Source organism: Oncorhynchus gorbuscha, linkage group LG10 (assembly GCF_021184085.1).
Source record: "Oncorhynchus gorbuscha isolate QuinsamMale2020 ecotype Even-year linkage group LG10, OgorEven_v1.0, whole genome shotgun sequence".
Taxonomy (NCBI): Eukaryota; Metazoa; Chordata; class Actinopteri; order Salmoniformes; family Salmonidae; genus Oncorhynchus; species Oncorhynchus gorbuscha.
The window spans coordinates 14,984,545-15,011,883 of NC_060182.1; the positions used below are offsets into that span (position 1 = coordinate 14,984,545).

Sequence of the window (27,339 nt, forward strand, 5' to 3'; positions counted from 1 at the left end):
ACACACACACACACACACACACACACACACACACACACACACACACACACACACACACACACACACACACACACACACACACGCACGCACGTACACACGTGCACGCACGCACACACGCACACACACACGCACACACGTACACACACACACAGGAAAACAGCTGACTCAGACTACATTGCAGCTTGCCAAGTTAAGAGCAGAGAGCAGAGTGTGGACTGACCAATGAGGCTCTTCGTAGCCTGCGGCTCATGGGCTTGTCAAAGGGCGGACTGTTCATGGCAAACTTCTCCAGGTAGCCTTCCGGTAGCCTGATGTCAGCCGGCAGAGACAGGCGCTTGTTTATGTCCTAGAGAGAGAGAGGGAGATAGAGCCAGGTGGGAGAGAGACACAGAGACAGACACTTGTTTATGTCCTGGAGAGAGAGAGGGAGATAGAGCCAGGTGGGAGAGAGACACAGAGACAGACGCTTGTTTATGTCCTGGAGAGAGAGAGGGAGATAGAGCCAGGTGGGAGGGAGACACAGAGACAGATGCTTGTTTATGTCCTGGAGAGAGAGAGGAAGATAGAGACAGGTGGGAGAGAGACACAGAGACAGACACTTGTTTATGTCCTGGAGAGAGAGAGGAAGATAGAGACAGGTGGGAGAGAGACACAGAGGCAGGCGCTTGTTTATGTCTTGGAGAGAGAGAGGAAGATAGAGCCAGGTGAGAGAGAGACACAGAGACAGACACTTGTTCATGTCCTGGAGAGAGAGAGGAAGATAGAGCCAGGTGGGAGAGAGACACAGAGACAGACACTTGTTCATGTCCTGGAGAGAGAGAGGAAGATAGAGCCAGGTGGGAGAGAGACACAGAGACAGACACTTGTTCATGTCCTGGAGAGAGAGAGGAAGATAGAGCCAGGTGGGAGAGAGACACAGAGACAGGGATGAGATTATACCTGTATGTTCAATCAGTTAATCAAATCAATATTATTATTGTGATACATTTTCTGTATATAAGAGTATACAGTTACCACTGGCCTGTTCAGGATGGGGGGTCAATTCCACATCAATGCAGTCAATTTAGGAATTGGATTGAAATTACAATACTGAAAGGTCCTCTGAATGAATTTACTGAATTGAAATGGATTTGACTCCATGGTTGTGATACATCCATTACTAACAATCACATCTGTAGTCCACATTGAACTACATCTCCCAACATACCTCACTCCTCTATTGCCTACTCCAGGCAGGGTGCCAATCATCCCTGGTTTCCATGGCAGCACTGCCTGGCCCAGACCCAACCTTCCCACAGGATATGTCCCCAATGTGTATGTGTGTGTACGTGAACACGTACACAAGTACAATGGTCATAAACAACATTTGCAGCTTGACACAATGGCATTGTAGGACCATACTGCTTTCATTATACAACGGAGAACTACACAAATGAAAATGTAAACTCTATATTTGGCCATGTATGAATGTGGAATCTTAATGTTTTGTAGAGATGAAAGGCTGTTAGCACATTGAATGGAGAGAAAACAACATGGAACTAGAGCTGTGATGGTGTGCTGGTAAATGTCATGCAAATGACAGACAGTCACACGGAAATTGACCGTTAATTAACATAAACATGTTTAGCATCTCTGGGCATTGGAACATCTACATTTTAAAAAGTTGAATAAATCAATTTAATATAGCCTACACCGTTACAATAATATATATGATTTATTTAGTTGTGAAAGGCTTGTAAAGCTGGGAATGTATTCCAAAATATAAAGGCAGCATGTTGCAACTCAATATTAAAGTCACAAAGAAAGGCCTGCACTCTGATCCTTCCTACAGAAGGAGACAACTGCATCGCTGCTCTGCTTGTGTGGCGAACCAGTTAGGGGTATCTACTCAACGGAAGGTGAAATTAAAATGACAAGTCAAGGCTACAACCACCGAAAGTCAACAGGTAGACTGCTATTTAAGCTATGATCTGAATGGAGTAGGTATTTTGGGTAGCTAATTGTAAGAAGTGCAGTAACATTATGGCTGGCCTCAAGTAGCAGGTAGCTAGTTTCCCTCAGTTTGATGATGTCAAGACAGGTATGTAATCGAACAGGAGGATAAATCACTAGCGAGAAGTTAGTGTAGCGTGAGATAAGTGGTTGTGGTCTCTCCCTGTTCCTGCTCTGGTGCTCCAATCCTCCTGTGTCTTACTCACACATTCACCCACCGCACGGCCTCCACTCCCTTATAGTCTCCAGCTGTTCACTCTGCCTCCACTCCCTTATAGTCTCCAGCTGTTCACTCTGCCTCCACTCCCTTATAGTCTCCAGCTGTTCACTCTGCCTCCACTCCCTTATAGTCTCCAGCTGTTCACTCTGCCTCCACTCCCTTATAGTCTCCAGCTGTTCACTCTGCCTCCACTCCCTTATAGTCTCCAGCTGTTCACTCTACCTCCACTCCCTTATAGTCTCCAGCTGTTCACTCTGCCTCCACTCCCTTATAGTCTCCAGCTGTTCACTCTGCCTCCACTCCCTTATAGTCTCCAGCTGTTCACTCTGCCTCCACTCCCTTATAGTCTCCAGCTGTTCACTCTGCCTCCACTCCCTTATAGTCTCCAGCTGTTCACTCTGCCTCCACTCCCTTATAGTCTCCAGCTGTTCACTCTGCCTCCACTCCCTTATAGTCTCCAGCTGTTCACTCTGCCTCCACTCCCTTATAGTCTCCAGCTGTTCACTCTGCCTCCACTCCCTTATAGTCTCCAGCTGCTTATAGTCTCCAGCTGTTCACTCTGCCTCCACTCCCTTATAGTCTCCAGCTGTTCACTCTGCCTCCACTCCCTTATAGTCTCCAGCTGTTCACTCTGCCTCCACTCCCTTATAGTCTCCAGCTGTTCACTCTACCTCCACTCCCTTATAGTCTCCAGCTGTTCACTCTACCTCCACTCCCTTATAGTCTCCAGCTGTTCACTCTGCCTCCACTCCCTTATAGTCTCCAGCTGTTCACTCTGCCTCCACTCCCTTATAGTCTCCAGCTGTTCACTCTGCCTCCACTCCCTTATAGTCTCCAGCTGTTCACTCTGCCTCCACTCCCTTATAGTCTCCAGCTGTTCACTCTGCCTCCACTCCTTATAGTCTCCAGCTGTTCACTCTGCCTCCACTCCCTTATAGTCTCCAGCTGTTCACTCTACCTCCACTCCCTTATAGTCTCCAGCTGTTCACTCTGCCTCCACTCCCTTATAGTCTCCAGCTGTTCACTCTGCCTCCACTCCCTTATAGTCTCCAGCTGTTCACTCTGCCTCCACTCCCTTATAGTCTCCAGCTGTTCACTCTACCTCCACTCCCTTATAGTCTCCAGCTGTTCACTCTGCCTCCACTCCCTTATAGTCTCCAGCTGTTCACTCTGCCTCCACTCCCTTATAGTCTCCAGCTGTTCACTCTGCCTCCACTCCCTTATAGTCTCCAGCTGTTCACTCTGCCTCCACTCCCTTATAGTCTCCAGCTGTTCACTCTACCTCCACTCCCTTATAGTCTCCAGCTGTTCACTCTGCCTCCACTCCCTTATAGTCTCCAGCTGTTCACTCTGCCTCCACTCCCTTATAGTCTCCAGCTGTTCACTCTGCCTCCACTCCCTTATAGTCTCCAGCTGTTCACTCTACCTCCACTCCCTTATAGTCTCCAGCTGTTCACTCTACCTCCACTCCCTTATAGTCTCCAGCTGTTCACTCTGCCTCCACTCCCTTATAGTCTCCAGCTGTTCACTCTGCCTCCACTCCCTTATAGTCTCCAGCTGTTCACTCTGCCTCCACTCCCTTATAGTCTCCAGCTGTTCACTCTGCCTCCACTCCCTTATAGTATACAGCTGTTCACTCTGCCTCCACTCCCTTATAGTATACAGCTGTTCACTCTGCCTCCACTCCCTTATAGTCTCCAGCTGTTCACTCTGCCTCCACTCCCTTATAGTCTCCAGCTGTTCACTCTGCCTCCACTCCCTTATAGTATACAGCTGTTCACTCTGCCTCCACTCCCTTATAGTATACAGCTGTTCACTCTGCCTCCACTCCCTTATAGTATACAGCTGTTCACTCTGCCTCCACTCCCTTATTGTATACAGCTGTTCACTCTGCCTCCACTCCCTTATAGTCTCCAGCTGTTCACTCTGCCTCCACTCCCTTATAGAATACAGCTGTTCACTCTGCCTCCACTCCCTTATAGTATACAGCTGTTCACTCTGCCTCCACTCCCTTATAGTCTCCAGCTGTGCACTCTGCCTCCACTCCCTTATAGTCTCCAGCTGTTCACTCTGCCTCCACTCCCTTATAGTATACAGCTGTTCACTCTGCCTCCACTCCCTTATAGAATACAGCTGTTCACTCTTATAGTCTCCAGCTGTTCACTCTGCCTCCACTCCCTTATAGCCTCCACTCCCTTATAGTATACAGCTGTTCACTCTGCCTCCACTCCCTTATAGTCTCCAGCTGTTCACTCTGCCTCCACTCCCTTATAGCCTCCACTCCCTTATAGTCTCCAGCTGTTCACTCTGCCTCCACTCCCTTATAGTATACAGCTGTTCACTCTGCCTCCACTCCCTTATAGTCTCCAGCTGTTCACTCTGCCTCCACTCCCTTATAGTCTCCAGCTGTTCACTCTGCTTATAGTTACAGCTGTTCACTCTGCCTCCACTCCCTTATAGTATACAGCTGTTCACTCTGCCTCCACTCCCTTATAGTATACAGCTGTTCACTCTGCCTCCACTCCCTTATAGTATACAGCTGTTCACTCTGCCTCCACTCCCTTATAGTCTCCAGCTGTTCACTCTGCCTCCACTCCCTTATAGTATACAGCTGTTCACTCTGCCTCCACTCCCTTATAGTCTCCAGCTGTTCACTCTGCCTCCACTCCCTTATAGTATACAGCGCTGTTCACTCTGCCTCCACTCCCTTATAGTCTCCAGCTGTTCACTCTGCCTCCACTCCTTATAGTATACAGCTGTTCACTCTGCCTCCACTCCCTTATAGTCTCCAGCTGTTCACTCTGCCTCCACGCCCTTATAGTCTCCAGCTGTTCACTCTGCCTCCACTCCCTTATAGAATACAGCTGTTCACTCTGCCTCCACTCCCTTATAGTATACAGCTGTTCACTCTGCCTCCACTCCCTTATAGTATACAGCTGTTCACTCTGCCTCCACTCCCTTATAGTATACAGCTGTTCACTCTGCCTCCACTCCCTTATAGTATACAGCTGTTCACTCTGCCTCCACTCCCTTATAGTCTCCAGCTGTTCACTCTGCCTCCACTCCCTTATAGTATACAGCTGTTCACTCTGCCTCCACTCCCTTATAGTATACAGCTGTTCACTCTGCCTCCACTCCCTTATAGTCTCCAGCTGTTCACTCTGCCTCCACTCCCTTATAGTATACAGCTGTTCACTCTGCCTCCACTCCCTTATAGTCTCCAGCTGTTCACTCTGCCTCCACTCCCTGCAGCTGTTCTCTGCCTCCACTCCCTTATAGTCTCCAGCTGTTCACTCTGCCTCCACTCCCTTATAGTATACAGCTGTTCACTCTGCCTCCACTCCCTTATAGAATACAGCTGTTCACTCTGCCTCCACTCCCTTATAGTCTCCAGCTGTTCACTCTGCCTCCACTCCCTTATAGTATACAGCTGTTCACTCTGCCTCCACTCCCTTATAGTCTCCAGCTGTTCACTCTGCCTCCACTCCCTTATAGTATACAGCTGTTCACTCTGCCTCCACTCCCTTATAGTATACAGCTGTTCACTCTGCCTCCACTCCCTTATAGTCTCCAGCTGTTCACTCTGCCTCCACTCCCTTATAGTATACAGCTGTTCACTCTGCCTCCACTCCCTTATAGTCTCCAGCTGTTCACTCTGCCTCCACTCCCTTATAGTATACAGCTGTTCACTCTGCCTCCACTCCCTTATAGTCTCCAGCTGTTCACTCTGCCTCCACTCCCTTATAGTATACAGCTGTTCACTCTGCCTCCACTCCCTTATAGTCTCCAGCTGTTCACTCTGCCTCCACGCCCTTATAGTCTCCAGCTGTTCACTCTGCCTCCACTCCCTTATAGAATAAAGCTGTTCACTCTGCCTCCACTCCCTTATAGTCTCCAGCTGTTCACTCTGCCTCCACGCCCTTATAGTCTCCAGCTGTTCACTCTGCCTCCACTCCCTTATAGAATACAGCTGTTCACTCTGCCTCCACTCCCTTATAGTATACAGCTGTTCACTCTGCCTCCACTCCCTTATAGTATACAGCTGTTCACTCTGCCTCCACTCCCTTATAGTATACAGCTGTTCACTCTGCCTCCACTCCCTTATAGTATACAGCTGTTCACTCTGCCTCCACTCCCTTATAGTCTCCAGCTGTTCACTCTGCCTCCACTCCCTTATAGTATACAGCTGTTCACTCTGCCTCCACTCCCTTATAGTATACAGCTGTTCACTCTGCCTCCACTCCCTTATAGTCTCCAGCTGTTCACTCTGCCTCCACTCCCTTATAGTCTCCAGCTGTTCACTCTGCCTCCACTCCCTTATAGAATACAGCTGTTCACTCTACCTCCACTCCCTTATAGTATACAGCTGTTCACTCTGCCTCCACTCCCTTATAGTCTCCAGCTGTTCACTCTGCCTCCACTCCCTTATAGTATAGTCTCCAGCTGTTCACTCTGCCTCCACTCCCTTATAGAATACAGCTGTTCACTCTGCCTCCACTCCCTTATAGTCTCCAGCTGTTCACTCTGCCTCCACTCCCTTATAGTATACAGCTGTTCACTCTGCCTCCACTCCCTTATAGTCTACAGCTGTTCACTCTGCCTCCACTCCCTTATAGTCTCCAGCTGTTCACTCTGCCTCCACTCCCTTATAGTATACAGCTGTTCACTCTGCCTCCACTCCCTTATAGTCTCCAGCTGTTCACTCTGCCTCCACTCCCTTATAGTATACAGCTGTTCACTCTGCCTCCACTCCCTTATAGTCTCCAGCTGTTCACTCTGCCTCCACTCCCTTATAGTATACAGCTGTTCACTCTGCCTCCACTCCCTTATAGTATACAGCTGTTCACTCTGCCTCCACTCCCTTATAGTCTCCAGCTGTTCACTCTGCCTCCACTCCCTTATAGTATACAGCTGTTCACTCTGCCTGCCTTATAGTCTCCAGCACTCCCTTATAGTATACAGCTGTTCACTCTGCCTCCACTCCCTTATAGTCTCCAGCTGTTCACTCTGCCTCCACTCCCTTATAGTATACAGCTGTTCACTCTGCCTCCACTCCCTTATAGAATACAGCTGTTCACTCTGCCTCCACTCCTTATAGTCTCCAGCTGTTCACTCTGCCTCCACTCCCTTATAGTATACAGCTGTTCACTCTGCCTCCACTCCCTTATAGTCTCCAGCTGTTCACTCTGCCTCCACTCCTTATAGTATACAGCTGTTCACTCTGCCTCCACTCCCTTATAGTATACAGCTGTTCACTCTGCCTCCACTCCCTTATAGTCTCCAGCTGTTCACTCTGCCTCCACTCCCTTATAGTATACAGCTGTTCACTCTGCCTCCACTCCCTTATAGTCTCCAGCTGTTCACTCTGCCTCCACTCCCTTATAGTATACAGCTGTTCACTCTGCCTCCACTCCTTATAGTCTCCAGCTGTTCACTCTGCCTCCACTCCCTTATAGTATACAGCTGTTCACTCTGCCTCCACTCCCTTATAGTCTCCAGCTGTTCACTCTGCCTCCACGCCCTTATAGTCTCCAGCTGTTCACTCTGCCTCCACTCCCTTATAGAATAAAGCTGTTCACTCTACCTCCACTCCCTTATAGTATACAGCTGTTCACTCTGCCTCCACTCCCTTATAGTATACAGCTGTTCACTCTGCCTCCACTCCCTTATTGTATACAGCTGTTCACTCTGCCTCCACTCCCTTATAGTCTCCAGCTGTTCACTCTGCCTCCACTCCCTTATAGTATACAGCTGTTCACTCTGCCTCCACTCCCTTATAGTCTCCAGCTGTTCACTCTGCCTCCACTCCCTTATAGTATACAGCTGTTCACTCTGCCTCCACTCCCTTATAGTCTCCAGCTGTTCACTCTGCCTCCACTCCCTTATAGTATACAGCTGTTCACTCTGCCTCCACTCCCTTATAGTCTCCAGCTGTTCACTCTGCCTCCACGCCCTTATAGTCTCCAGCTGTTCACTCTGCCTCCACTCCCTTATAGAATACAGCTGTTCACTCTGCCTCCACTCCCTTATAGTATACAGCTGTTCACTCTGCCTCCACTCCCTTATAGTATACAGCTGTTCACTCTGCCTCCACTCCCTTATAGTATACAGCTGTTCACTCTGCCTCCACTCCCTTATAGTATACAGCTGTTCACTCTGCCTCCACTCCCTTATAGTCTCCAGCTGTTCACTCTGCCTCCACTCCCTTATAGTATACAGCTGTTCACTCTGCCTCCACTCCCTTATAGTCTCCAGCTGTTCACTCTGCCTCCACTCCTTATAGTATACAGCTGTTCACTCTGCCTCCACTCCCTTATAGTCTCCAGCTGTTCACTCTGCCTCCACTCCCTTATAGTATACAGCTGTTCACTCTGCCTCCACTCCCTTATAGTCTCCAGCTGTTCACTCTGCCTCCACTCCCTTATAGTATACAGCTGTTCACTCTGCCTCCACTCCCTTATAGTCTCCAGCTGTTCACTCTGCCTCCACGCCCTTATAGTCTCCAGCTGTTCACTCTGCCTCCACTCCCTTATAGTCTCCAGCTGTTCACTCTGCCTCCACTCCCTTATAGTATACAGCTGTTCACTCTGCCTCCACTCCCTTATAGTATACAGCTGTTCACTCTGCCTCCACTCCCTTATAGTATACAGCTGTTCACTCTGCCTCCACTCCCTTATAGTATACAGCTGTTCACTCTGCCTCCACTCCCTTATTGTATACAGCTGTTCACTCTGCCTCCACTCCCTTATAGTCTCCAGCTGTTCACTCTGCCTCCACTCCCTTATTGTATACAGCTGTTCACTCTGCCTCCACTCCCTTATAGTATACAGCTGTTCACTCTGCACTCCCACTGTTCACTCTTCCACTCCCTTATAGTATACAGCTGTTCACTCTGCCTCCACTCCCTTATTGTATACAGCTGTTCACTCTGCCTCCACTCCCTTATTGTATACAGCTGTTCACTCTGCCTCCACTCCCTTATAGTCTCCAGCTGTTCACTCTGCCTCCACTCCCTTATAGTATACAGCTGTTCACTCTGCCTCCACTCCCTTATAGAATACAGCTGTTCACTCTGTCCACTCCCTTATAGTCTCCAGCTGTTCACTCTGCCTCCACTCCCTTATACAGTATACAGCTGTTCACTCTGCCTCCACTCCCTTATAGTATACAGCTGTTCACTCTGCCTCCACTCCCTTATAGTATACAGCTGTTCACTCTGCCTCCACTCCCTTATTGTATACAGCTGTTCACTCTGCCTCCACTCCCTTATAGTCTCCAGCTGTTCACTCTGCCTCCACTCCCTTATTGTATACAGCTGTTCACTCTGCCTCCACTCCCTTATAGTATACAGCTGTTCACTCTGCCTCCACTCCCTTATTGTATACAGCTGTTCACTCTGCCTCCACTCCCTTATAGTATACAGCTGTTCACTCTGCCTCCACTCCCTTATAGTATACAGCTGTTCACTCTGCCTCCACTCCCTTATAGTATACAGCTGTTCACTCTGCCTCCACTCCCTTATTGTATACAGCCGCTCACACTGGGCCTCTCTCTCCTTTTCTCCATGATTCCGGTTTAATAAAGTAGCAAAACAGTTGGCTTTTTTGCTGCTTCCCTCACTCGGACTGGACCGATTGTCCTTTAGGTCCTTTCGGAAGAGGTTTTAAATATGTATTCATCCATATTGGGTTCATTCCTGTGTCCACTTTGGAACGGAAGCTCTATCTCCCATCACTATTTGTCCTCATCATTCAGATTATTCAAATTCAATCATTAAGTGATTAGAGGGACAATAGAGCGCTGAGTACCAGGCCATTAGCGAGGGCCATTAGCAAGTTTGGTAGGCTACCCATCAGCGCCATTCATTTGCTCAGTTCTGGATGGGATCATGATCTCAGGACTGACCGGTGTGGCGGTAATACGGTCACCTTGACAGCCCTACATGGAACAGAACATAAGAGCCATCACCCTGGGGACTCTGACAACCCATCTCATGCACACACACACACACACAAACATTCACACACACACACACACACACACACACACACACACACACACACACACACACACACACACACACACACACACACACACACACACACACACACACACACACACACACACACACACACACACACACACACACACACACACACACACAGGATGTATATATGTATGTAACACACACACACAGTATACAATTAGGTTATACTGTACGCCAGTGTTGCAAGGTATACCAAAACTTCTGTACTTCTTCAATACTAGAACTAGAATTTTTGTTAGTTTTGGTACTTCTGTCAAATGTGTGTCTCGTCGCATATGGATTGAGCGCATCGAGTCTGTCTAGTAATTTGCCCGAATCTTCTCAAGGGGCAGTAGTAAGCTAGCAAGAGTACTTGTCTTCTCAGGGGGCAGTAGCAAGCTAGCAAGGGTTCTTGTCTTCTTAGGGGGCAGTAGTAAGCTAGCAAGGGTACTTGTCTTCTCAAGGGGCAGTAGCAATCTAGCAAGGGTACTTGTCCTCTCAGGGGGCAGTAGTAAGCTAGGCAGGGTACTTGTCTTCTCAGGGGGCAGTAGTAAGCTAGCCAGGCTACTTGTCTTCTCAGGGGGCAGTAGTAAGCTAGCCAGGGTACTTGTCTTCTCAAGGGGCAGTAGTAAGCTAGCCAGGCTACTTGTCTTCTCAGGGGGCAGTAGTAAGCTAGCCAGGCTACTTGTCTTCTCAAGGGGCAGTAGTAAGCTAGCCAGGGTACTTGTCTTCTCAGGGGGCAGTAGTAAGCTAGCCAGTGTGCTTGTCTTCTCAGGGGGCAGTAGTAAGCTAGCCAGGGTGCTTGTCTTCTCAGGGGGCAGTTGTAAACTAGCAAGGGTACTTGTCTTCTCAAGGGGGCAGTTGTCTTCTCAAGGGGCAGTAGTAAGCTAGCAATGGTACTCGTCTCAAGCTAGCCAGGGTACTTGCCTTCTCAAGGGGCAGTAGTAAGCTAGCCAGGGTACTTGTCTTCTCAAGGGGCAGTAGCAATCTAGCAAGGGTACTTGTCCTCTCAGGGGGCAGTAGTAAGCTAGCCAGGGTACTTGTCTTCTCAGGGGGCAGTAGTAAGCTAGCCAGGCTACTTGTCTTCTCAAGGGGCAGTAGTAAGCTAGCCAGGCTACTTGTCTTCTCAGGGGGCAGTAGTAAGCTAGCCAGGGTACTTGTCTTCTCAAGGGGCAGTAGTAAGCTAGCCAGGGTACTTGTCTTCTCAGGGGGCAGTAGTAAGCTAGCCAGTGTGCTTGTCTTCTCAAGGGGCAGTAGTAAGCTAGCCAGGGTGATTGTCTTCTCAGGGGGCAGTAGTAAGCTAGCCAGGCTATTTGTCTTCTCAAGGGGCAGTAGTAAGCTAGCAATGGTACTCGTCTCAAGCTAGCCAGGGTACTTGCCTTCTCAAGGGGCAGTAGTAAGCTAGCCAGGGTACTTGTCTTCTCAAGGGACAGCAGTAAGCTAGCCAGGGTACTTGTCTTCTCAAGGGGCAGTAGAAAGCTAGCAAGGGTACTTGTCTTCTCAAGGGGCAGTTGTAAACTAGCAAGGGTACTTGTCTTCTCAAGGGGGCAGTTGTCTTCTCAAGGGGCAGTAGTAAGCTAGCAATGGTACTCATCTCAAGCTAGCCAGGGTACTTGCCTTCTCAAGTGGCAGTAGTAAGCTAGCCAGGGTACTTGTCTTCTCAAGGGACAGTAGTAAGCTAGCCAGGGTACTTGTCTTCTCAATGGGCAGTAGAAAGCTAGCAAGGGTACTTGTCTTCTCAAGGGGCAGTTTTAAACTATCAAGGGTACTTGTCTTTTCAAGGGAGCAGTTGTCTTCTCAAGTGGCAGTAGTAAGCTAGCACATAAAAAATGATTTTTACAAATGACATTTTGAATTGTAACGTTATTCTACTAGCAACTAAATTTGAATTCTTTTTGAGTGGCAATGACATGAACATATATTCAGCATGACATTCATGTGAGCATTATAATATGATTACAACCCAAAAGATATAGGAAATGCACTCTGGGAATCGTAGTATGCTGTGTAAAATCCATTGTATTTCCACAGTATGGTGTGCATGCTTCAGAAATGAGCTTCCGTGTTTTTTATGTCGTTTTGGAATTAAACTACTAATTCAATACAATAAATTATTTAGCTGTAGTGAATCATAGCTCTAATGATTGATATTTGACCCAATATTATGGCGAATTAATTAACCCTGATATGTATAAAATCCAATTTTAAAACATAAGGAATTGAATATGTTATTTAATATGGTGTTGTATTCTTTTTAAACGATTGAATATAGAATAGAATATATTCTATTTGTTATTTGAGTTGTTCTTCCAGTTATTAACATATTGTTTAATGTTTAAGAAAGTACAGCCCAGTGGTTTTCTATGGCCTTAGCTAATAGTTTTCTTTTTTCTTCTTCTGTGGTATCGTTTCAGTATCGAGTATCATTTTGGTATCGAGTATCACTTTGTTATTGAATATTGATTTGGTATTGACTATCGTTGTGGTATTGAATATTGATTTGGTATTGACTATCGTTTTGGTACTGAATATTGATTTGGTATTGAGTATTTTGATGAACCTGGTATTGGTATCAAAGTCAAACTTCTGGTAATGTGACAACACTACTGTACGTGGGAATATACATACACACGTGAATATGACAATACCGTGACACCCTGTACACAGTAAGCATTTTATCTCTGCTTAATAAGTCCCATCGGCACCTCATCCATCCTGTTAACTCATCAACACACTCATTGAAGTACACATTCAACTAACACACACAATGACTACACACAAACATGCCCACACACACAGAGAACACACACAACACACACCGTCACTCAAATAATCATGTTCATACACATGCACTCTTTCATTTACTTAGGAACATTTGATTTGATTTCATGCATATGTACACACACACACACACACACACACACACACACACACACACACACACACACACACACACACACACACACACACACACACACACACACACACACACACACACACACACACACACACACACACACACACACACACACACACTACCACACACACACATACAGAACACATACATTAACACACGTACACACACACAACCTAGTACTTACAATGCAGAACAGCTCTAGTAAGTCCCTCATTGTCCCTCTGAATGGTAATCCTACACTCTCACACACTCTTCCCACACTGCACCTCTCTTGCCTGCCACATGACCCAACAGATAGAGATGGGCAGAAGCAGAGAAAGAGAGAGAGAGAACGAGGGCATGATTGTGCCAGAGTACCCCACACACTCCGAGGAAAAAGGGGAGGAGGACGTAGAGGAGAAGGAGGAGGGAAAAGAGGGAGGGGTGGAGAGATTCCTGAGGGTAGAACAGAGTTGGGGGAAGGGGGGAATGTGGAGTGATGTTGGAAATCGCTGATAGGAAACAGTTATTTTCCATCTCTCTGTCCTCCTCATTCTCTCCCTCTCCTCACATCTTTCCTCCACTCTCTCATCCCTCTCTCTCTCCTTCTCCTCACATCTTTCCTCCACTCTCTCATCCCTCTCTCTCTCCCTCTCCTCACATCTTTCCTCCACTCTCTCATCCCTCTCTCTCTCCCTCTCCTCACATCTTTCCTCCACTCTCTCATCCCTCTCTCTCTCCCTCTCCTCACATCTTTCCTCCATTCTCTCTCTCATACCTATCTCTCTCCCTCTCCTCACATCTTTCCTCCATTGTCTCTCTCCTTCTCGCTCTCACCCCCTCTCTCTCCCTCTCCTCACATCTTTCCCCCATTCTCTCTCTCATACCTATCTCTCTCCCTCTCCTCACATCTTTCCCCCACTCTCTCTCTCTCTCATCCTTCTCTCTCTTGCTCTCCTCACATCTTTCCTCCACTCTCACATCCCTCTCTCTCTCCCTCTCCTCACATCTTTCCTCCATTGTCTCTCTCTCTCCCTCTCCTCACATCTTTCCTCCATTGTCTCTCTTTCTCTCTCCCTCTCCTCACATCTTTCCTCCATTGTCTCTCTCTCTCCCTCTCCTCACATCTTTCCTCCATTGTCTCTCTCTCTCTCTCTCCCTCTCCTCACATCTTTCCCCACTCTCTCTCTCTCTCTCTCTCTCATCCTTCTCTCTCTCCCTCTCCTCACATCTTTCCTCCATTGTCTCTCTCTCTCTCTCTCTCTCTCTCTCTCTCTCTCTCTCTCATCCTTCTCTCTCTCCCTCTCCTCACATCTTTCCTCCATTCTCTCTCTCTCTCTCTCTCTCTCTCTCATCCTTCTCTCTCTCCCTCTCCTCACATCTTTCCTCCACTCTCTCTTTCTCTGCCCATCCATGTCCAAGTCCTACCTCTTTCTGTTCCTTATCATGGTTTCATTATTTCATTCAGCCCCCCCCCTCCTTCTCTCTGTCTGTAGTAAACATGGTGTAAAGCAGTTCAGTCCAGAGTGTCCACACAGAGGCAGCAGACTGTGTGTCCAGGGGCATTTCCTGCAATACTGCTGTGCTCATCATTCTACAGCTACCGCACACACACACACACACACACACACACACACACACACACACACACACACACACACACACACACACACACACACACACACACACACACACACACACACACACACACACACACACACACACACACAGACACAGACAGACAGACAGACAGACAGACAGACAGACAGACAGACACAGACAGACAGACAGACAGACAGACAGACAGACAGACAGACAGAGACAGACAGAGACAGACAGACAGACAGACAGACAGACAGACAGACAGACAGACAGACAGACAGACAGACAGACAGACAGACAGACAGACAGACAGACAGACAGACAGACAGACAGACAGACAGACAGACAGACAGACAGACAGACAGACAGACAGACAGACAGACAGACAGACAGACAGACAGACAGACAGACACCACTTGTACCTCATTGGAGATGCGTCTGTGGTGGTTGTTCCTCATGCGGACCCTGACTGGACTCTGGACTTCATCAGAAGACGTCCCAGATGCCTGATCACTCTCCCCGTCTGAGCCCATCTTCACGTTCTCATGGACGATACCTGCAGGAAACAATAAACATACTTTATCTGGATCCTCAGTCAAGTATTAAAGGCAAACTTCTCAACTCCAGTGGTCAGATGAGTCATTACAATAACAATAGTTTAAATCCCAAGAAAAATACTTTAATCAAAACCTCTGGAAGGACAGGGGATGATTTAGGCGATATTTTAACCATTCTGTTTTTACATAGGAGCCACATATTGTAAATATATGCATACAGTACCTCTGAAAGTGGAACCTATATGCATGTATTTTGGAGATGTAGGGAGATTGCCAGATTCTGAAAATACTAGAGGTACAGTTTGATATGACCCCGTGTATCTATCTTCTTAATGCCCAGCAGGACTTTGTTCTTGATCCTGACAGAGAAAATGTGCTTATGACTATTACATACTTTGCTAAGAAATGTATTCTTCTATTGTGGGCCTCTAACACCCCCCCCCCTACATTTAAAATGTGGATTGACCAGATTGTTGACTTTCTTCCTCTTGAAAAGCTCACTTATGACCTCCACAAGAGACAGCCCAAGTTTGATAGACTCTGGTCTCCACAAATCAACTATATTTCAAACTGGACAGAGTGAACGGGGTGACTAGGGAAATGTGCAGATACATGTTGTGCAAGGTACTGTAAAACCTAAAAACAAATTATTGGCCCGTCATCTCAGCGAATGCTTGAAATAGCTGATAAGAACCTTGATAGTGCTGCTGCAAGTGTTATATGTTTTTTTTGTGTGTTTTTATTTTAATTTCGTTTTTGAGTACATGTGCGTATGTATGTATGTATGTATGTATGTATGTATGTATGTATGTATGTATGTATGTATGTATGTATGTATGTATGTATGTATGTATGTATGTATGTATGTATGTATGTATGTATGTATGTATGTATGTATGTATGTATGTATGTATGTATGTATGTATGTACATTTACATACATACATGTATGTATGTATGTATGTATGTATGTATGTATGTATGTATGTATGTAAATGTATGTATGTATGATTAAGTATGTAAAATAAATGTATTTTATTTGACTTTATCATTCATGTATGTATGTATGTATGTATGTATGTATGTATGTATGTATGTATGTATGTATGTATGTATGTATGTATTTTAATGTATGTATTTTTATGTTTTTCAAGGAAAATATATAGATTAAGAAAAATAAATGCTTTTATTTGACTTTATCATTCATTTTAAATGTATTTTTATTTTTTCAAATGTATTTTTTTTTTTTTACTTTTTTTTTTTTTTAAAGCCTGTCACATCTGTGAATGTGTTTTGTTGGTTGATTGAAAAACAAGAAAACTTAATAAAACTTTACATTGAAAAAAATATATATGCATACAGAGGTCAGGTGTAAGTTACAACCACAGGAAAAACACCATCTCCTCTATATAAATGACAGGGGCAGATTTCTACCACTATCTATCCCAGATGAATTGGTTTTTTTTGTATCTCACATTTGATAATGATCTTAATGGTTAAGTGACCAGAGTCAGAGAAACACACACAACCCTGAGATGGCACTTCTTCAGAGCACCCCCCTCTCAGGCGAGAGATTTTACCACCAGCCTTGCAGGGGTGTCAGCTAGGTGTCAGCTAGGTGTGTAAAACACAGGTGGTGAGATGAGGAGGTCAGGAGATCAATATTACTGCACTGCAGCTGTCTTAAGTGTAAATCACACTCCACAATTGCTGAGACGCGTCAGTCTGGCGATCCATTTTAACAGAGATATGTGGCTCTGAGACCGCAGGGACACACAGCCCGACCAACCAACACGTCTCCAGTACACCTCCTCTATTCATTTGGAGGTGTTGACAGTTGGAGAAATCTCTCGAGCTGCTCTGAGAATTTGAAAAGTATGAAAGCCAGAGGTCCAATATTCTAGAACACTGCTGTGCGTATGATTACACATTTTGGACTGCGATAAACACTTTATTGTCTGTCTGTCTGTCTGTCTGTCTGTCTGTCTGTCTGTCTGTCTGTCTGTCTGTCTGTCTGTCTGTCTGTCTGTCTGTCTGTCTGTCTGTCTGTCTGTCTGTCTGTCTGTCTGTCTGTCTGTCTGTCTGTCTGTCTGTCTGTCTGTCTGTCTGTCTGTCTGTCTGTCTGTCTGTCTGTCTGTCTGTCTGTCTGTCTGTCTGTCTGTCTGTCTGTCTGTCTGTCTGTCTGTCTGTCTGTCTGTCTGTCTGTCTGTCTGTCTGTCTGTCTGTGTGACAGTGTTTGATGCGTGTATGACAGTGTGTGTGTGTGTGTGTGTGTGTGTGTGTGTGTGTGTGTGTGTGTGTGTGTGTGTGTGTGTGTGTGTGTGTGTGTGTGTGTGTGTGTGTGTGTGTGTGTGTGTGTGTGTGTGTGTGTGTGTGTGTGTGTGTGTGTGTGTGTGTGTGTAGGGGGAAGGGAGGTAAGACTCTCTTTCCATCAGTCTTAGGTTTCGAGGTTTCTTTGGCTTCCATGGTGTGGTATCTGAGACAGCAGCACTCAGGGATCAGTAGCCTAGTCTACAGACTTGAGGTGACTAAATGTAATGGTATATAGTGATAAACAGGAATGAATAACCCCATGACAGACAGATAGACAGAGAGAGATCTAGAGAGACAGAGAGAGGACAGAGAGAAAGAAGAGAGAGAGAAAGAGAGTGAGAGAGAGAGAGAGAGAGAGAGAGAGAGAGAGAGAGAGAGAGAGAGAACAGAGAGAACAGAGAGAACAGAGAGAACAGAGAGAACAGAGAGAACAGAGAGAACAGAGAGAGAGAGAACAGAGAGAGGACAGAGAGAAAAAAGAGAGAGAGAAAGAGAGTGAGAGAGAGAGACTGAGACAGAGAGACAGAGAGAGAGAGAGAGGACCAGAAGAAAGAGGAGAGAGAGAGAGACAGAGACAGAGAGAACAGAGAGAGGACAGAGAGAAAAAAGAGATAGAGAAAGAGAGTGAGAGAGAGAGACTGAGACAGAGAGACAGAGAGAGAGAGAGAGGACCAGGAGAAAGGGGAGAGAGAGAGTGTGTGAGAAGACCAGGAGAAAGAGGGGAGAGAGAGAGAGAACAGAGAGAGGACCAGAGAGAGAGAGAGAGAGAGACCAGAGAGAAGAGAGAGAGAGAGAGAGAGAGAGAGAGAGAGAGAGAGAGAGAGAGAGAGAGAGAGAGAGAGAGAGAGAAGAGAGAGAGAGAGAGAGAGAGAGAGAGAGAGAGAGAGAGAGAGAGAGAGAGAGAGAGAGAGAGAGAGAGAGAGAGAGAGAGAGAGAGAGAGAGAGAGAGAGAGAGAGAGAGAGAGAGAGAGAGAAAGAAAGAAGAGAGAGAGAAAGAGAGTGAATGAGGGAGAGAGAGAGAACAGAGAGAGGACCAGAAGAAAGAGGGGAGAGGAGGATAGGAGGAGGATAGGGGAGGAGAAGGGTGGGAGAGGAGGAGGAGGAGAGGAGAAGGAGGATAGGAGAGGTGGATAGGAGGGGGATAGGAAGATAGGAGTGGAGAAGGATAGGAGGGCAGGAGGATAGGAGAGGAGAAGGATATGAGAGGAGGAGGAGGAGGAGATGAGAGGAGAAGGGTAGGAGAGGAGGAGGAGGATAGGAGAGGAGGAGGAGGAGGATAGGAGAGGAGAAGGGTAGGAGAGGAGAGGAGGAGGAGGATAGGAGAGGACGAGGAGGAGGATAGGAGAGGAGAAGGGTTGGAGAGGAGGAGGAGGATAGGATAGGAGGGCAGGAGGATAGGAGAGGAGAAGGATAGGAGAGGAGGAAGAGGATAGGAGAAGAGGATAGGAGATGGAGTAAGGAAAGATTATGGGAGTGAAAAGGGATTTAGAAAACATGGCCTAAACAACAACATCACATACATGTGTCTATACTGTAAAACAAATTATTCAACTATAATCACAATTAGGGATGCACGATATATTGGTGAACATATCAGAATCGGTCAATATTAGCTAAAAATGCCAACATCGGTATTGGCCGATGTCTAGTTTAACGGCAATGTGCAAAACCAATGTCAAGGCTGCTGTGCATACCTATATAACGTAGGTAGATGACGTGCATACCTATATAACGTAGGTAGATGACGTGCATACCTATATAACGTAGGTAGATGACGTGCATACCTATATAACGTAGGTAGATGTCGTGCATACCTATATAACGTAGGTAGATGACGTGCATACCTATATAACGTAGGTAGATGACGTGCATACCTATATAACGTAGGTAGATGACGTGCATACCTATATAACGTAGGTAGATGACGTGCATACCTATATAACGTAGGTAGATGACGTGCATACCTATATAACGTAGGTAGATGACGTGCATACCTATATAACGTAGGTAGATGACGTGCATACCTATATAACGTAGGTAGATGACGTGCATACCTATATAACGTAGGTAGATTACGTGCATACCTATATAACGTAGGTAGATGACGTGCATACCTATATAACGTAGGTAGATGACGTGCATACCTATATAACGTAGGTAGATGACGTGCATACCTATATAACGTAGGTACATGACGTGCATACCTATATAACGTAGGTACATGACGTGCATACCTATATAACGTAGGTAGATGACGTGCATACCTATATAACGTAGGTACATGACGTAATAACGCAGCATAAAATGTTGTGCTATACGTGCAACACAGCATTCCTAACCTAGGCCACAATGTCTGCTGTGTGGATCGAGCAGCCAACAAGTCCAGCAGTCATTTGAAAGAGTAAGAACATTTCAGTGAGACAACTCAAAGGTGAAATCCATTAAAGACAAGATAATAGATTCATTGCCCTTTACAATCAATCGTTCTCTGTCGTGGGTGATGTTGGCTTTCACCGACTGGTCAAGCACCGGAACACACTACCAAGTGTGCTATTTGTCAGATGTTGCCCTACACAGTAATAGGGTCACTGCTATTAGCTTCACGACATACATACTATGGAATGCCGTTTGGGTCGTTGCGTGTTAAAAAAGATACAGTGACACTGTCAAAGCTTTACAAAAAAGTCTACAAACAAGCAAACACTGGCCACAAACGATGTGTTTACAATACTGCAACTTCTGGGGTAGCTAGCTTTAGCGTGGTACCTAGCTAGCACAAATACAACCAGCCTGAAAAATGACCAGTAGAAACTGAAGTCATTTTCATTATTCTTAGCAATGATTTAGAAATCCTTGTATGTATTAGCTAGGTTGACACTTTGTTGCTCACCTATTGAAATTGAGCTTCAATTGAACTTCATGAAAATAAATAGGTAGGCAGCTACTTAACCCTGTTGCCCAAAGCTAACGTATAGCGTTAAGCGTTATAAACGTTATAAGCAGCCAGCTAGCTTCATCTGGCTAGTGAGGCTCGACTGGACCGGGTTGTGTGTTGTGTAGCTGGCCACATTAAGGATTAGACACAATAGTGGAATTTGCGGTTTGCCTTTAAAATAAAAGTATGTCATTGACAGTGATGCAAATGAAAACAAATTGTAGAATTATGCCATACTTTTATTTTGCAGGCTAACTGCAAAGTCCACTGTTGTGGCTAATCCTTATTGTGGCTAGCTTCACATAGATGGGTCCGACCACCATTAATCAAATAAGAACTGTCTTATGAGGGTTATTTTAGATGATAATACCTGGCTATATAGTTAGCTAGCTAACTATTGCTACTGAAACAGATTGTCGTTTTGCTATGTTTTTGGGGAAGAACATTGTTTGCATCCGTGAGCTAACTAGCTTTTTGTTATGACCAGCACTGTAGGTGCGCGAGACAACTTTACCAGCATCACGAGCGATTGTGTCATCAATGTGTAATAACTACCTAAAAAAATGCGTTAAATTATTATGTGACGTCCAGTCATATTCAGGTCCTGATTGGTCAACAAACTTAATTGACACTTCAAATAATTTTAAAGAGTATATTTTTTAACACGCAAAGACCCAAACGGCGTTCCATAGAAATCCTGGTTGAGAATGAAACGACTAAGTAAGTGAAAGAAATACGTTTTGTTTATGTTTTCCTGGTAATGGGGACATACGTAAATGTCAACAAAATTGTGTGTAACCTTTATTTAACTAGGCAAGTCAGTTAAAAACAAATTCTTAAATACAATGACGGCCTACGCCGGCCAAACCCGAAAGACGTTGGGCTAATTGTGCACCACCCTACAGGACTCCCAATGACGGCAGGATGTGAAACAGCCTGGATTCGAACCAGGGACTGTAGTGACGCCTCTTGCACTGAGATGAAGTGCCTTTGACTGCTGTGTCCATGTGTGTGTGTGTTAACTATTTAACTGTACTAGAATGCTTAAGACCGCTAAAATGTTAAATATCGGTATATATATTTTTTGGGGGCAAGGAAAATATCAGATATCGGTATCGGACAAAAATGTCATATCAGTGCATCACTAATCACAATGTTTTCTTACATTATTAACAACCATCAGAACTCTAACCTACCTGTTCATGTTATCTACATCTGTGCTCATAATTCAACCTCTCCTCACAGCAACCCTCAATGACCTGTTAACTTGCATCTGTTAACTTGCATCTGTCCATATGAACATCAACTGTTGACATACAGTGCAGTAAACAGCATATGTTCATTATCTCCAGCTCTAGGTCACATCATGTACATCTGAGCTAACACAGATATTCCAACTAGTCAAGTGCGTGTCATTTGCAAATAAAAGCACTGCGTAAACATAGCTGATTCCTGCCTGTATGTACAGGATAATGTGTTCAGCCAAGAGTAACCTAAAGCCACATCAGAAACCAACACTCAGTGTTGATGTGGAAACATTACACTGACAGTAACTGACACCAGACAGATAAATCCAACCAGGATATCTACCTGCTGACACACACACACCTGACTAGTGAGCACCCAGTATTGTCACATCACTGTCACCCTAAGGAGAAGTCATGGTGTGGTTTGCTTATGTAAACATGGAGATAGGACAGGGTGAATAGAGAGAAGAACAGTCATCTGTTAAACATTGAGTAAGACATCACCTGACCAGGTGGGTAGGCCAGGACTATTACATATTGGTGATGGAAAAGGCCAGGACTATTACATATTGGTGATGGAAAAGGCCAGGACTATTACATGTTGGTGATGGAAAAGGCCAGGACTATTACATATTGGTGATGGAAAAGGCCAGGACTATTACATATTGGTGATGGAAAAGGCCAGGACTATTACATATTGGTGATGGAAAAGGCCAGGACTATTACATATTGGTGATGGAAAAGGCCAGGACTATTACATATTGGTGATGGAAAAGGCCAGGACTATTACATATTGGTGATGGAAAAGGCCAGGACTATTACATGTTGGTGATGGACTATTATTACATATTGGTGATGGAAAAGGCCAGGACCAGGACTATTACATATTGGTGATGGAAAAGGCCAGGACTATTATATTGGTGATGGAAAAGGCCAGGACTATTACATATTGGTGATGGAAAAGGCCAGGACTATTACATATTGGTGATGGAAAAGGCCAGGACTATTACATATTGGTGATGGAAAAGGCCAGGACTATTACATATTGGTGATGGAAAAGGCCAGGACTATTACATATTGGTGATGGAAAAGGCCAGGACTATTACATATTGGTGATGGAAAAGGCCAGGATTGGTGATGGAAAAGGCCAGGACTATTACATATTGGTGATGGAAAAGGCCAGGACTATTATTGGTGATGGAAAAGGCCAGGATATATTGGTGATGGAAAAGGCCAGGACTATTACATATTGGTGATGGAAAAGGCCAGGACTAAATTGGTGATGGAAAAGGCCAGGACTATTACATGTTGGTGATGGAAAAGGCCAGGACTATTACATATTGTTGATGGAAAAGGCCAGGACTATTACATATTGGTGATGGAAAAGGCCAGGACTATTACATGTTGGTGATGGAAAAGGCCAGGACTATTACATATTGGTGATGGAAAAGGCCAGGACTATTACATATTGGTGATGGAAAAGGCCAGGACTATTACATATTGGTGATGGAAAAGGCCAGGACTATTACATATTGGTGATGGAAAAGGCCAGGACTATTACATATTGGTGATGGAAAAGGCCAGGACTATTACATATTGGTGATGGAAAAGGCCAGGACTATTACATATTGGTGATGGAAAAGGCCAGGACTATTACATATTGGTGATGGAAAAGGCCAGGACTATTACATATTGGTGATGGAAAAGGCCATATTGGTGATGGAAAAGGCCAGGACTATTACATATTGGTGATGGAAAAAGGCTATTACATATTGGTGATGGAAAAGGCCAGGACTATTACATATTGGTGATGGAAAAGGCCAGGACTATTACATATTGGTGATGGAAAAGGCCAGGACTATTACATATTGGTGATGGAAAAGGCCAGGACTATTACATGTTGGTGATGGAAAAGGCCAGGACTATTACATATTGGTGATGGAAAAGGCCAGGACTATTACATATTGGTGATGGAAAAGGCCAGGACTATTACATGTTGGTGATGGAAAAGGCCAGGACTATTACATGATTGGTGATGGATGGAAAAGGCCAGGACTATTACATATTGGTGATGGAAAAGGCCAGGACTATTACATGTTGGTGATGGACTATTACATATTGGAAAGGCCAGGACTATTACATATTGGAAAACATATTGGTGATGGAAAAGGCCAGGACATATTGGTGATGGAAAAGGCCAGGACTATTACATATTGGTGATGGAAAAGGCCAGGACTATTACATATTGGTGATGGAAAAGGCCAGACTATTACATATTGGTGATGGAAAAGGCCAGGACTATTACATATTGGTGATGGAAAAGGCCAGGACTATTACATATTGGTGATGGAAAAGGCCAGGACTATTACATATTGGTGATGGAAAAAGGACTATTACATATTGGTGATGGAAAAGGCCAGGACTATTACATATTGGTGATGGAAAAGGCCAGGACTATTACATATTGGTGATGGAAAAGGCCAGGACTATTACACATGGTGATGGAAAAGGCCAGGACTATTACATATTGGTGATGGAAAAGGCCAGGACTATTACTATTACATATTGGTGATGGAAAAGGCCAGGACTATTACATATTGGTGATGGAAAAGGCCAGGACTATTACATATTGGTGATGGAAAAGGCCAGGACTATTACATGTTGGTGATGGAAAAGGCCAGGACTATTACATGTTGGTGATGGAAAAGGCCAGGACTATTACATGTTGGTGATGGAAAAGGCCAGGACTATTACATATTGGTGATGGAAAAGGCCAGGACATGTTGGTGATGGAAAAGGCCAGGACTTACATGTTGGTGATGGAAAAGGCCAGGACTATTACATGTTGGTGATGGAAAAGGCCAGGACTATTACATGTTGGTGATGGAAAAGGGACTATTACATGTTGGTGATGGAAAAGGCCAGGACTATTACATGTTGGTGATGGAAAAGGCCAGGACTATTACATGTTGGTGATGGAAAAGGCCAGGACTATTACATGTTGGTGATGGAAAAGGCCAGGACTATTACATATTGGTGATGGAAAAGGCCAGGACTATTACATGTTGGTGATGGAAAAGGCCAGGACTATTACATATTGGTGATGGAAAAGGCCAGGACTATTACATATTGGTGATGGAAAAGGCCAGGACTATTACATATTGGTGATGGAAAAGGCCAGGACTATTACATATTGGTGATGGAAAAGGCCAGGACTATTACATATTGGTGATGGAAAAGGCCAGGACTATTACATGTTGGTGATGGAAAAGGCCAGGACTATTACATATTGGTGATGGAAAAGGCCAGGACTATGTATACTTCCTCTCTGGCCTCTAGTTCATCAGGCTGCTGATTATCCCGCACACCTGTCACCATCGTCTCGCGCACCTGCGCCTCATGACACTCACCTGGACTCCATCACCTCCTTGATTATCTTCTCTATATCTGTCACTCCCCTTGGTTCTTTCCTCAGATCTTATTGACTCTTGTTTCATGTCAGTGTGTTGTTTGTGTTGTTTGTGTTGTTTGTGTTGTTTGTGTTGTTTGTGTTGTTAGTGTTGTTAGTGTTGTTTGTGTTGTTAGTGTTGTTTGTGTTGTTAGTGTTGTTAGTGTTGTTAGTGTTGTTAGTGTTGTTTGTGTTGTTTGTGTTGTTAGTGTTGTTTGTGTTGTTTGTGTTGTTAGTGTTGTTAGTGTTGTTTGTGTTGTTTGTTGTTTTGTTGTTAGTGTTGTTGTTTTGTTGTTAGTGTTGTTAGTGTTGTTAGTGTGTTTGTTTGTGTTGTTGTTTTGTTGTTTGTGTTGTTTGTGTTGTTTGTGTTGTTAGTGTTGTTAGTGTTGTTAGTGTTGTTAGTGTTGTTAGTGTTGTTAGTGTTGTTTGTGTTGTTTGTGTTGTTAGTGTTGTTTGTGTTGTTTGTGTTGTTAGTGTTGTTTGTGTTGTTAGTGTTGTTTGTGTTGTTTGTGTTGTTTGTGTTGTTTGTGTTGTTAGTGTTGTTTGTGTTGTTAGTGTTGTTGGTGTTGTTAGTGTTGTTTGTGTTGTTTGTGTGTTAAGTGTTGTTTGTGTTGTTTGTGTTGTTTGTGTTTTTTTTTAACACTCACTTCCTGAACTTGCCTGTGTTGACTCTGAGTGTTGTTTGTGTTGTTTGTGTTGAAATGTGTTGTTTGTGTGTTCTCACACACACTGAGAAAACACACACACACACACACACACACACACACACACACACACACACACACACACACACACACACACACACACACACACACACACACACACACACACACACACACACACACACACACACAGTGCATCCAGCCAAACTCCCTCACAGCCATATATAGAGAGAGTTCGGCCAACTTTCAGGACGGACGCCATGTTGCTGACACTGAGCCTTCATTCTACAGTAGCATAGAGAAATCAGTGGAGGCAGTCAAAGCACATTTGAACTGTAATGCCGTTGATTGGTGATGCCATAAACATGTGTTGGGGTTGACATCCATACAAGCATTATATTCCGATGTTTACCTCAACATAGTGTGTAATACACATGTGAACAATAGCCAATAGAATAAGGAGACTCAGGATCTATCCCCCACGACCTCTTTCCACACACGTTTCCATGGCATTTCCATTGTTTTGGTCGAGTTCCATCGACCTCCTTACCAACATCTATGGGGAGCTAATATGGTTGTTATGTAAATGTATCATAATGCAGAAAACTACCTCTCTAAATATATCCCTCTCACAGTGGTCCTGGCCTGTACCAGGCATAGTGCTGTCCCAGTTCTACAGTTGACTCTGACTCAGAGCACACACTAAATGTCAGCAGCAGAACAGAGAGAGAAGCCCCCTGGTTACTGCTGACTCTCACTATGTTGCTGCCAGCCACTGCTCTGGTTTTGGGGGCTATTTTCCGACTAAGGGATGCCACACTGTCCCACAGTACAAACGGCAGAACACTACAGAACTGTACTACACACACGCAGAAGATGTATACGATTTCTGTGAGCCCCTCATAATAAAACTCCCTCTCATCCTCATGGTCCTGAAGAGGAAGAGGAGGATAAAGATAGGATACATACACGCACGCACACACACACGCACGCACGGACACACACACACACACACACACACTCACCGATGCGGTTACCAGGGGGGTGGCAGGTGTCCAACTTTCTGAGCCTGTGAAAGGGTGAGAGTCTCTGAGAGTGGTCTCTCTCCCCCATCCGAGGGTCACTCATTCTGGTAGCACGAGGGGAGGAACTGAGGGAGGAACAGAATCTCTGTGGATGGACCTCAAGCGTCCCAAAAAATACCAAACAAAAACCTAAACAATTACAAAATGAACAACCCGCTTAAAAGCTTCTGAGACGATGTGAAGGTCCAGACTGTCTGATAGTACATCTGGTATGTTCTCAACTCCCACAGAACACAAGGCAGAGAGAAAATGTGTACATGCAGACTCTGACCAGACTGAGAAAACCCTCAGTGTGTTACCACCACTTCTCCCTCTACTCCCTCCCTCTTACTCCCTCCCTATCCCTCTCTCTCTCTC

General features: G+C 45.1%; 1 protein-coding gene across 3 annotated transcripts in view; it reads right to left on the reverse strand.

The window, feature by feature from the left end:
- The window catches only part of LOC124045584 (cyclin-dependent kinase 17-like), a 125,382-nt gene that overhangs the window by 36,014 nt on the left and 62,029 nt on the right, over positions 1–27,339 (reverse strand). For 2 of the 3 annotated variants that reach the window (XM_046364970.1, XM_046364969.1), the window contains exons 3-4: positions 15,159–15,292; positions 221–346 (exon numbers count right to left, since the gene is read on the reverse strand). In XM_046364970.1, coding sequence (XP_046220926.1) covers positions 221–346; positions 15,159–15,292 — 260 coding nt within the window. Of the gene's footprint in view, positions 1–220; positions 347–15,158; positions 15,293–26,922; positions 27,314–27,339 lie in introns of those variants that run through there. The other variant, XM_046364971.1, reaches the window with a different exon arrangement.